General features: G+C 41.8%; 2 protein-coding genes across 6 annotated transcripts in view; both read left to right on the top strand.

Annotated features, from left to right (window-relative positions):
* The window catches only part of ppp6r2b (protein phosphatase 6, regulatory subunit 2b), a 22085-nt gene extending 14638 nt beyond the window's left edge, over positions 1 to 7447 (top strand). For all 5 annotated transcript variants that reach the window (XM_046038380.1, XM_046038377.1, XM_046038375.1 and 2 more), the window contains exon 26: positions 3732 to 7447. In XM_046038380.1, coding sequence (XP_045894336.1) covers positions 3732 to 3765 — 34 coding nt within the window. In that variant the 3' untranslated portion in view covers positions 3766 to 7447. The remainder of the gene's footprint in view (positions 1 to 3731) is intronic.
* Positions 7448 to 8237: 790 nt separating this feature from the next.
* On the top strand, positions 8238 to 12352 carry LOC123962407 (MOB kinase activator 2). The gene is made up of 5 exons (XM_046038509.1): positions 8238 to 8619; positions 10213 to 10352; positions 10501 to 10597; positions 11317 to 11441; positions 11531 to 12352. The coding sequence occupies exons 1-5, from the start codon at positions 8537 to 8539 to the stop codon at positions 11767 to 11769; spliced, it is 684 nt and encodes a 227-aa protein (XP_045894465.1). The 5' UTR covers positions 8238 to 8536; the 3' UTR covers positions 11770 to 12352.
* Positions 12353 to 12713: the final 361 nt, after the last annotated feature.

Below are 12713 nucleotides of genomic sequence, written 5' to 3'. Positions count from 1 at the left end.
TTCAAAATTAAGGCTTTCTAAATTAATATAGTCAGAGGATAATGATTTTGGGTGTGTGGTTACTCTTTAATTAAAAATTACAAACACATCATTTGTTACAATTTTGGAACAAATTTAGTCCTAGGACCCAAACATACATGCATTTTGGCAGCTCTTAACTACTGTCTCTCAATCTCTTACCTCTGTGATGAGGTGACTTCTCCAGTGACATGAGCACACATCCATGTTTAAGTCAGATAAGTTCTTCTTTTACCCTTCACTCTCTGCAGCGTGTGTGTGGAGTGTGTGTGTGGCGAGAAAAGCTCCACTGGTGGCATCAGACAGCTCTTCCTCTAGCAGCTCAGACAGCGATGAGGAAGAAGCCAAAACGGAGTCTGCAACCAGTGAGGCAGTCACCACAGAGACCATCACCACGGGGGCTGGCAAGGAGACCATTCGACTCACCATGGACGCCAAAAACGAGAGGGCTGTCTTCAGCAGGTACACACGCTTACCCCCGAGTAATGTGCAGCTGCTCTGTCTCGACTGGTGCAGTGTTTCCCCCCTCTTCTATTACACTTTCAAGTGCCTTTAAAGAGCCCTTCCTTCCCTTTCCCCTCCAGACTTTTTCCCACACAATATTACTTCCACCTTCTCTGTTTTTCTTCTGATATTGCCCTCCTCCTGTCTGTTCCTTCTTTCTCATCTCCCCTTGACTCCAGAGTATTCAGACCAGCAGCCAGACGGTATGTTGTGCTTGAGGTCTTCTGCTCTGGAGTGTGGAATGTTTTCCCGAAGTCGTATGAAGGATTTAAAAGGCCATCATAAGAATAGACATGTTTTTGTTTGCTTGTTGCATTTAACAGGATGTGTTGTAACAGTTCCCTGGGCCTTAATTCAGAACAAGCCTAATTCATTACAAACAAATATACTAAACCACAACTGGTGACTTGAAGAGAACCTAAAGGACCTGTGTCCCTATGCCACGCTTATCCCATATCTTCTACATGACCCAGTCATTTTCAAACAAAGTGACGACCCACGGCATGAAACAGTCAGCATCATCATTAGAAATCGAATGGTGGGCTGTTATCTTACTTAAGCAATTACACCAAAAGATGAGAGCAGTGTCCGATAACCCATTGTGTTTTCACATTATATCAATTATTCATGTCCCAGTCATAACATTGATAAGACTAAAGTTGATATGATTTGTTTTCTTTCAGAGCACCCACACAACTAACAGTATGTCAGTTAGCATGCCATGAATAGAAGTTCCTACCAATCCAACATATCAACATTCTAACAAATCAATACATACAAGTTACTAACAAAACTGTGCACCCACAAGCATGATACAATTAGATTTCAGAGAAACTACCTTAGTGCAAGTATTAGCAACTGTGCGCCCAACTCACTTTGATTTTGGCCTGTCACAGCCAGCTATATGTTGGTAGTAACAGAAGAGTGGATGCACAGGTTGCTGTACGCACCAGTGTAGACAGCCGCAAGCACACCACTGTGGTGAAGTTAAGCCAGTAGCAGAAACTAGCATCGGCAGTTTGTTCTTGACGCTATGAGATCAGGTGACAACCCCTGGGTTTTCCCTCTAGTTTGTTACATCTTTATTTGTTTTTTTTGCAGTGAAGCAGATAAGTTGCCAGTAGAGGGACTCTCCATCAAAGACAGAGGGAAAGGGAAAGGCAAGAAGGGAAAGAAACATGGAGACTGTCCCAGTGCACCTACCGCCAGTCCAGCTACCCAGTCTGCTGCTGTCGCACAGTAAGTGTGTGTGTGTGTGTGTGTGTGTGTGTGTGTGTGTGTGTGTGTTACACACGCTGAATAAAGGTGGGGTGAGATCACCATACAAAACAAATGCTTTAAATTCCGAGTTAAAGCACCAGCCAAGAATGAGCCATACAACAAGCAGTTCTGGCTTCAGGAATACTCTGAATATAAAAATTGGATTGCTCTCCTTGCTCATTTAGCAGCTAGAAGGAGTGAAGCTGTCATTACTGTCATTAGTTTAGCCTGTGCTTTTTGTTGTAATGACAAGTCAGAATGTATCGCTGATATAAACACTGAGTGGTCTTTGAACTGGGGTCACATCCTTTGCCAAAATGCTGTACATTCGTGTGTAACCACAAATGCACTAATGTATATTGTTTAAAGGAATGTTTCACTGTTTTACAACCTGAGTTTTATTGTTTCGATGTTTTGGCCGCCGTACTATTGTGATAACACTTTACTTTCTGATGTAATTGCAGAGATTTTAGGATGTGGCAACATTGCTCTGGTTGTAAACAGACCCCTCAATCGTATTATGTAGAAAAACATATTTTTAAATGAAACTGAAATGAGTGCGCCCAAAATGTCCATTATAATATGTTAGTAAAGTAGGGGTGAAGTCACCACACATAAGACTAATGCTTCAAATCCCTGGTAATGCATCAAGTAGACCTTTCTCACAGCTGGTGTTTTTGACCTCACTGAAACACAAACCTATAAATGTAATAAATCATTCACACACTGGTGGAAAAGCCACCATCCCACAATTCGGGATTCAGTATCTTGCCCAAGGACACTGGGGAGTGAACCGCCGATCTTTCGATTAACAGGCAACCCGCTATTACTCCTGAGCCACAGCTGCCCCTTTATACTACTAAAACCACTGCGACTCCATTGCTATTGCACGTTGCCATATTTGGTTTCTTCAAGTGGTGTTGCCTCATCCCAGATGTCAAAATTTGAAGGGCCAGTTCAACCAAATTACAAATGCATATTTTATCATTTAGCATATTGGTATCTAGCCACACAGACAGAAATATTGTTTCCTTGCTTCAGTCTTTGTCACAGTTTGAGATCACGACACTTCTCCCACCACCCCAGTACTAAGGGAGATAAGCAGATTAGCAGTTTTTATCAAGAACTGTCTTTTGAAGCTAAGAAGAATTTGTCGTGGGCTGTCCTCACCAAGTGGTCTTTTTTATGTGTCCTCTGCGTTTTTGGCCATAACTCAAGAACTGATGACCATATTTCTCAGTTGGTCGAACAGGGAATTGGTGACACTTTTGACTCAAAGGTCACTGTGACCTCAAAATGGCCTTGACAAATATGTTTTTGGCCATAACTCAAGAACTGGTAATTATGAGAAAAATTCACACAGATGTTTAATGGGATACAATGATGAAGTGATTCAATTTTTTACCCAAAGGTCAACTTCACTGTGACATCATAATGACTTGTTTGGCCATTATTCAATACCATAAAGGTCTTTGCACTCCAAGTCTGTAATTTTCAAGCAGTGAGTGTGATTTTGTGGACACCTCATCTGTCTGTAGCTCCTGCAAGTGCTGGCGTTGCTGTCCCTCGGTCTCTCCCTCTGCCTCTCGCTTTCCCCCCCTAATTTTCTCCCTTGCTTTTCTCCATACCTCCCAAGGCTGCTGCCACTCTATGCTCGCATCTTGCATTTGGCATCACGGCTACATGAAGGGGCTGAGCAGTCTTCCCTCTCCACACTGTCACTCTCCCTATCAGTCTCTCTGTCTGTGTGCTGTCCTCCTCCTCTGTTTTATCCTCCTCATCATCATCATCCACCTGAAAATTACTATATGACCTGCTGAGTTACGAAATGATATTTTGCTTTTGACAGATGAGAAAAAAAACTCAGATATCTCAAAACCTTGGCAGATAAAACCAAACTTCTTTCTGATTGTTCTAATGTTTTTATTATTGTTTTTTTTTCCTTACAGAGAGACGCACTCGTCTGCAAATGGACCGGCTTAACAACGCCGCACAGGCAGACACACGCAGACACACACACACACACACACACACATACACATGCTTCATACCTGTCCATTCAACACCCAGCCATGCCACCTTTGCTTCCTGTTAGCAACCCTCCAATGCCCTTCTTTGTGTCCAAAGAATTCTCAGTGTTGAGGTCAAACAGCCCTTAACAGTACGTATGCTGGATAACACACATCTGCACATGGGTACTGTTGATCTCTCCGCTACCTTCATGACATATTTACAACAGACCCGCTTCAAAGAGGAATGTGTCTTTTAAAGAACATTTTGTTGTGCCAGACCCCCAAAGCCAAATTGTTTTAGATGTGAACTATTTTAAAATGTGTTCAAATCCCATTGAACATGGGAAAGTGAAAATTCTATTATCTGTTGAGAGGAGCAGATGTTACACTGAGTTTTTGAGCGTCAGCACTTTAATCCTAACAAAACAAATACATAAGTTTGAAATTTGACCTTTTTATTAAATTCAGCTTCAGAATCTCAGCTTGTTTGAGCATGTCTGCTCAGAATTTTTCTATCAGAGCATTTGACTGTTTACACTTTAGTAAAGAAAACTATACTCAAATAATCAGCCAAGACTACAAAAGCCAAGATGCTTGCATAGCTAGCCGCCATTTTGTTCTTCAGCATTTCAAAGTACATGCTAGGCAGACATTTTATTAGTGCAAATGTGTGAGTGATAATAATAAGCCTTTTTTCATACATCCTGCCTAAATCATTTCTCAATAATCATGTGGACCACAAACACTCTCTTTTTGTTTATTTGGGGCCTCAGATTTGGGAGCGTCATGTGTCACTTCCTTCTCGAACCTCTGACAGGTTCATGTAGTTTAGAGGCGTTATATGCTGTTGTATCCATGTGTGTAGACTTGTATGTGTGTGCGTGTGTGTTTGAGCTCTGTCTGAGGTACAGAGTGCATTCTCAGGTCAAAGGAGAGGTATGCAGATACAAAGAAAGCACACCTGTGTAACACACACACACACACACAGTGCCACATGTATACACACCAAATCTATACACACATGCAAAAAACACAACCTTACAAGACACAGTGATGTGCACATAGCAATTCATATCACGCTCAGAGCTGTTTAAATGTAATATTGTGAAATCTGAACCTGTATTAGGTTGTGGCTATTCTTGGTAACATGTAAACGTAATATAAATGTAAACAGTATATATAAACATTATATCTATTTTTGGAATAAATCCAATGTATGGAAAGGCGGTTGTTTTGCAGGTTGCAACGTGTGTATTGTATGTGTGTGTTGTACCGTTGAAATGAGGCAATAATGATGTCTGTGTTTTGGTTAATACCCCAGCATCAGTTCCTGTTCCTCTGCTACATGCCTCCTACATAAAAGTTTGGGAGTGTGCATGTGCGTTAGGGCTGGGCGGTATATCGGTATAATGAGGTATGCCGATATAATTTCAAAAGAGATACAAAATTAGACAATGACAGTTTATACCGATATAGTTTGATGTTGAATTAATTAATATGTTTCCGGAAAGTCCTGCCAGTGTTTGCTCCTCTCTCTCCCTCACCTCGCAGCCCCGCCCCTCCCACTGTGTCTGTGCGCAGCCCCCCTAGCTCACTTAGCTTAGCTTGTTGTTTTTGTTTTGAAAGGCCACGTCGTCACACGCCTCCTCAACATGTGATACAGATGCTTCTGTGAACGCAATCGTGGGAAGAAAAGTCCAGAAGACATGTTCTGTTTTGTTTTGTTTTTTGGTGACTTTATATAACGTAGCCTACTACTGATGGCAGCCCACTAAGCAGAAAATACCCAACAGTACGATGACTTTTGGTCCATATCGCCCAGCCCTAATATGCGTGAATGTGAGCAGTCTGCAGTATGTCCTCCATATTATTTACTTAAAGGAATATTTCTGGTTTATTAGAACTTGGGTCTTAATTTCATTTATCAGTTTTACACAAAATACCAGGTTAACCACTTTTATTAGGTTAACTTGGTATTTTTATAATTAGGTTGATCTGGTATTTTTCTCTTATTAGGAAGAGAAACCGAAGGTATTCATTTTTCAGACATAAATCCCAAACATTACCTATTTAAGTTTCTCACTATACAGGATTTGCAGCTTTTCTTTTTCTAATGTTATAATAAACTGAATATCTTCAGGTGTTGGACTGTTGGTCAGACAAAACAAGCAATTTGATGGCATCACTTTGGGTTTTAAGAATTTGTGAGTGATCAGTAAAATACTCATCAGATTAATCAGGAATGAAGATAATCATTAGTCGCAGCCTTACTATTAACACTTTGGGTGCTTTGAATACAGTTGTTTCAGTTATCTGACTGCATTGGTTGTTTAAAACCTGTTTGAGTTGACTTAATGTTATTAACATTTAACTTGTTGAGTACAGTTTAATCACAAACGATACAAATCTTTGTGCACAAGACCCAAGCGGTAATCAACCAGTGTTATCCTTTAAGTGTGTGTTTGCCAGACGGTCATGCTTTACTTGATCTTTCTCCTCGTCTCTCTCTTTCTCAGGGCAGGAGTTGACTTAAATTTCATATGCCTAGGGAATGATTTACATAGATTTGTTGTATTTATTTTGAAAGCACTTTTTCAAGAAGCACTTTTGGTTTGTATTTAGTGGTGCCAAGTGCCACCACATTATTCCCCACTAAAACGGGTGGGAATGTTTGTGACTTGAATGAGTGAATCATGTAGATACTTTTAAAATAGAATTTTTTTTTTCTTCAAAGCTTTTTGCCAAACTGTGTCTTCCCGCCAGTGTACTGCTGGGTTTCATATCTGTGAAGTAGCCTCTTTTCTTGCAATGGTCTTACAGGTCTAGATTTATCTAAAGCAGTCTTTTTTGATCCCTCTGTCGTGTTTTTTTTTTTTTTTTTAAAGTCATGAGATGGAGTTATCCTTGCAGTAGGAGAGAATGATGCCACGCATCAAAGAAAGACTTTGAAGATTCCTCTTAGATCACAGATATTTAGCTTTTATCCGTTCAGCGCTTTGAGCTGTTTGAAGTGGTTTTGAAGTCCGGGTTAGAGGAGAAAAACAGGGCTGTTTTTTGGTCAGTGTGTGTACAGGGTCAGAATATGTCATCCCGTCTTTCACCAAACCTAAGCACTGCGTCTGACCCTTACCTTTGTGTTATAGGTGTGTGTGTGTGTGTGTGTGTGTGTGTGTGTGTGTGTGTGTCTCCTTCACATTGAGAGTGTGGTGCGTGTGCAGTGTAGCTACGGATATGGTGTGATGTTATGCATAATGGCATGCGGTACAATACAGTCATCTTTAAGTGCCATTAAGTTTGCACATTAGCCTCATTCACCTCATTGGGTATGTTCTGTATTGTACAGTGTATGCCCAAAACTTGAAATGAGCAACAATGGGTGATAAATTGTTACTTCATCCCATTGTCTGTTACTTACACTGAGGCCATTTCAAAGTTGAAATCTTTCTTGCATTATAGCTTATTACATTTTTGTAGGTGGGGAGGAGTGGTGTGAAAGACAGCCATGTTGTAGAATGCCTTTTTTTTGTAAAGTGGACTGATGCTGGTGTTTCTTTTGTTTGTTTTCATTTAGATAGTAATGTGTCTGTTACCTGTTGTCAATTTAGCTTGTACATTCAGATATGAACATAATAAATATGTCAGACCAAGAAGAATCATGAGCCTGTGTTTGTCTCATATTTACAGCCTGCAATAACACACACATACACACACACACACACACACACACACACACACACACACACACACACACACACACACAGCACACAGCACACAACACACAAGCACAAAGAGAGCAAGAGAGCAGGATTTGATCTTTGGAAGCACAAATATGTTCCTTGTCTCCTGCACATGTCAAGCCACATTGAATTTATGCGACGCCCTCCCGCAGTGCAAACATAAACCTGCCTGTCACATAGATCTTTCTGGGCTGCAGGCAGAGGTTAAATGAGTTCATGTAACAGTGGAGGAGGAGTGAAGACCCTTCTCTTGCATCCATACACTTTGAATGTTTGCAACATTTTTCCACTTGGTGTCCTATCTATACATCATTGCCCTTTCATTGTGTTTAAATTCCTTGGCTCAGATGCATCATGCATGCCTGCACATTCCTCCGTAGTTTACAAGCGGCGCACAGATACCGAACACACCTGCGGGTGCTCCAGCCTCTCTTTCTACTCTTGTCCCTGCCTTCCTCCCTCCTTTTCCACTCCCAACCAACTTTTACGTTGTCACCTGCACCTGCCAGCTCTCTCCATGGAGAGGCGGGTACACGTGTGGGAGAAGAGAGTGTGTATGCAGTGGTTGGAAAGGGGAAGAGGGCGGAGTTGTGTTTTATACTTGTGGGTTGTGGAGAAACCTGCCTGTCCACTTGGAGCTGAGAGAGGAGGAGCCTGTGGGGTGTGGGACAACAGACAAAGGAGACACATACACTCTGACACTGGATCACTGGAGGAAAAGGAGAGGCAGACAGCTGGAGATCCTCACTTTCCGCTCAGGAGACAATCCTCCAACTCCTGGGGCTACTTTTTGTTTTTGTTGCTGTGTGTTTTGGAAAACTTTGTCAGAAAGCTGCCATATGTGTTTTTCAGCTGTGTGGATTCACTTGTGAGCTGAGAGATGTTTGTGTTGGAGCAGCGGTTACCATATGCTGCCAGGAGTGTGTAGAAGTGTGTTGGTTAGTTATGTTTGGGATGGAAAAGTGGGGCTGGCACGACCAACAGCTCTGCTCTTAGCTTCACGCCATGGGGGGTTGCCAGAGTTACCCCTCGGCTACGAAGGCAGACACCAAGACTCTTCAGCTGTCTGACATCAGCAGTGAAAAACTGTAAGTTGTATTTCGTCTCTCTTCACTCTAATAATCTTTTTCAGTTTCTTATCTGGCAACAAGTGAGGTGTTTTGCATTTGCTGTTCCATCTTTCTGTAGCCACCTTAATATACTCCTGTTTTCTGAAATAACATATTCATGTGCAGAAAAGAAGGTTGTAATTATAGCATTGCAAAGTGTGGAAGAAACATGACTAGAAAGCTGGCAGCAAAGGGTTTACTGAGGAATGTTCTCCAGATAACCGTGCGTGTGTGTTGCATATTTGTCCGATGGCATCAGTGAAGGTAGATTCCTTTAACAGCAGGAACACATTTTGCGAAGTAGTCTGAACCAAGACGATGAAAGACTATGTTCATGGGTTTTATGCACAGTCACTATGCAAATATTTGCTCTAGGATGAATCTTAAAGAACCAGCATGCTGTGCTGAAGAGGACTGTTTATTTCCCCATCACAGCAGAGGTAGAGGTAACCAGATGGCCCGAGAGCAGGGTCACAGGGGAGTGTGTTTATACACAAACACAACATTACAAGAAAGATTGTTTGTGTGCTGACAACTGGTAGCCAAGAGGCGGTGATTGAATTAATACCAGGGAGCTGGGACAGAACAGGATGTTAACAAAAGAAGTTTCTGTGGACAAGTTTGTCATGGTTAGGATCAGCACTACTGTACAGCCAATGTTTACATTCCTCTCTGTCACTTTTCCTCCCTCCCGGCCTCCCCTGACCTTTACCTTGGACAAAGACCTGCTGTTTAGACCATTAAACTATCTGACACACACACATTTACACCAGGGAGAGCAGTGTGTTTCCCTTATCGCAGTGGGCAAGGTCACGCTGAGCAAACTCTCAGCTGCTGTGGGAGTAGACGTCTAAAAACTGAGCGTGGCAGCTGCCTGAATCCACCACACTCAATCCAAGGCGCCATCTTCCAAAAATCCACTAATGCTAGCTATAAAAGAGATGGAGCAGGGCAGTAATCATCGCCAAAAGCCTACAGCTAAGTGGCCTCCCTGTTTGCATAAAGTCAAATCATGCTGCCAAGTTTGACTTTCCAGTACACACTGGTATTAGTAAACGTCATTCATTTCCTGCACTCACACTATGTAGTTATCAAGTTCTCAAGCTGCCAGTCCTGTGTTGCTGATTATGAAGAACTACCTGTAGCTTATCAGTAGGTATATGAGACTAGTTTGGAAAACAGGCCTCAGCACTCAGCTCTATACATTATCTTGCACAACGTTAGTCCTTTCCAGTTTTTTGCTTTGTACCACTGACCACTGCAACAGTGAGCTTCATTAACACTAATTACTCTGGCTCTGAATTGACCGCCTTCCTGACATTAACTGCTGCTTTATTGGACATTCAGGTCTGCAGTTACAGCGGTGTTTGTACTCGTTTGCATGTGTGTGTGCCAGCGACGGGGGGAAAGACAGATGAGAGAACACCAGAGAGTGTAAAACGTGTTATCTACTGGCTGCAGCAGGAGTAAATAATCCACTGACCTATCGATTGCTTTACACAGTGATACTTTCTGTCTCTCTGTCTTTCTCTTTCTGTCTCTGCTTCATTAACTCTGCACTGTCTTCCAAAGGGGGATTAATAATAATTTTCTGGAGGAGCGTCCATATCTGCAGCAGCAGTATGTGTGCCAGCGCATCACACACACAGACATGTCTGCCCTCACAGAGCTGCCGCCTGGCGTCGACAAGGCAGAGTGGCTTGCCACCAACAGTGAGTAGTAGAACCCATCAAACACAGCAAATTTTTGACTGTTTGTGCTCCCGCTCCTTATTGTTCTCCACACACTGCAAAAAAAGGTCAAAAAACAGACACAGGAATACAAACAAGATGTAATTTTCTTCTTACTGATTTCTTTCAGCCGTGGCATTTTTCCAGCAAATCAACTTGTTCTCTAGTGCAGTGTGTGAGTTCTGCACTCCCAGCACCTGCCCAACCGCCTGTGGACCAGGAAACACGTACGTTATTGAACTTATACTGCACATAGGGGTCAGTTCACCCAAATCACAAATAGATATAACATATTTTCTCACTTTGTCCAAGAGGTCTCTCGTCATGCAGCTATTAAAAGTTTCATATGCAGATATTCTAAAATAACCACAGGCCTTGCATTTTTCCCCCCAGACTCTTTTGGTTGCACAAATGAAACTGAACAGTACTCACCTCCATTGTTAAAAGGGCAACACCACCAATTTTACATATCAATGTCTGTTAGGTCTTGGGCAGTATTGTACTGCTGGGAATAAACATGTATAAAGACTTTTGTGGCTCCAGAGGGATATGATAAATTTCCTCAAGTGATCAGTCACTTGTGTCAATTGGGGCTAAAGATGACACTGTTTGAGAATGAATAGAATCTGGGGACAGTGGAGTTAGAAAGATGTGCTAGCATAACTCCAAATACTAGCATAACACATCAAATCTCCTATGGTGCAGCGTTTGTTTAAATAATAGCTAAAGTTTAGTCATGTTCTTTTCTGACCATGGAAACAGCTTTCAGCTGCATCTAATGGTCTTTATCAGCAGAAAGGGTTTACTCAGTTGCAATCAGGTTACCCTGGAGTGATATCATAATATTTATGCTTTCCAAAACATTAAACTTAGTTTCTGTTATTTCCTTTGTAAGGCGGAACACGTAGCAAGTTGTCCTAATGACCGTCTGTGTTGGCGTTCTCAGGGTTTATTTTTGGACCGATGACCACGGCAGGAAGCTGAAGTGCTCTGCTCCACTTTACTTTGACTATGCCATGTCATACATTCAGGAGCTACTGACTGATGAAGACGTGTTCCCCACAAAAGCAGGTAAAAGGCGTTTTTTTTTTAATCTATGATGCATTATTCTGCATCACATTCCACATTCCCAAAGCCATAATCTCTTCACTCTTTTCCAGGTTCAGTGTTTCCGACAGGCTTCGTCTTTCTGGTCCAGAAGGTGTTTTTGCTGTTTTTCAGGACTCTGGCTCACATTTACTGGTCTCACTACAGAGAGACACTCGCACTGGGCCTGCACCCACACCTCAACACACTCTTCACACACCTCACACTCTTCTGCCGGCAGCACGCCCTGTTGGACCCAGAGGACACTGAGCCGCTGCAGGACCTCATCACAGCTCTGCGACTGCAAGGCTGAACCTAAAGAACAGACACACATACTGTACACTCACATTGTCATCACAAGCTTATTTACTTGTTATATCTAGTTATAAAGCTATATCGTGTCGCTCCCAACTCTGGGCCAGGCTTAAACTTACTTCTCAGTATGGATTTTTTTTTTTAAAGCCTGGATGTTGTACAATAGAAAATACTGTTTATAAACAGTATGTTGGAGAATAAGTCTGTTTTCCTTTAAAAATATGTAAATCAGACCAGACCAGCTTCTGTTGTATATAGTTGCCATCAGTTATTATGATACTGTATGAAACTGTTTATGTTGCATGTTTTTTGTACACTGTGGTACATTATTATATTTTGATAAGGTCAAGATCTTCATGGTCATTTATGTCTTCCTCACTGTAACACGCACGTTCACAGTTAATATAGACAAAATGTGCCATAGTTACATTTTTGCAAATGCACATTTGCGAAAATCTGTAAGGATGGTGTGTTGATGCAAATGTGATTACATTGTTGTGACTGCATCAGCATGAAATGGCACTGCTTAGCTCTGCATCTTTATGTATGAGTCTGTACTCTAATAAACATTTATGACACAATTATCTGTATTAGTTAGATTTTTGAATTTGATAATATTCAATGCTTTCTCAGTTACCTAAAAGCGATCAAATAAGAAACTTTACGGTGATTTTATTTAGTTCCTCTCTACATTTGGGCACTCTCAGTACAGTTTCCTGCAACTATCTGATGTGTTTTTGTCCTCGTCCTAAAGTAACTGCTGCTATTATAATATCAACATGTTTCTGGCCGGGCCTTTGTTTGAGAGCAGCACCACTTGCTGCCAGCAGAGGAACCCAGCATGTATCACATTTTAACCTTCACTGTCCGTTACAGAAAACTGTAGTCTGTAAATGTGTGTGCACAGTGCGAGTACGCACACACACACACAAACACACCAAA

This window comes from Micropterus dolomieu, linkage group LG22 (assembly GCF_021292245.1).
Source record: "Micropterus dolomieu isolate WLL.071019.BEF.003 ecotype Adirondacks linkage group LG22, ASM2129224v1, whole genome shotgun sequence".
Lineage (NCBI taxonomy): Eukaryota > Metazoa > Chordata > Actinopteri > Centrarchiformes > Centrarchidae > Micropterus > Micropterus dolomieu.
Note: the sequence above shows the minus strand (reverse complement) of the source record. Positions and strands in the feature narration are given on the sequence as shown.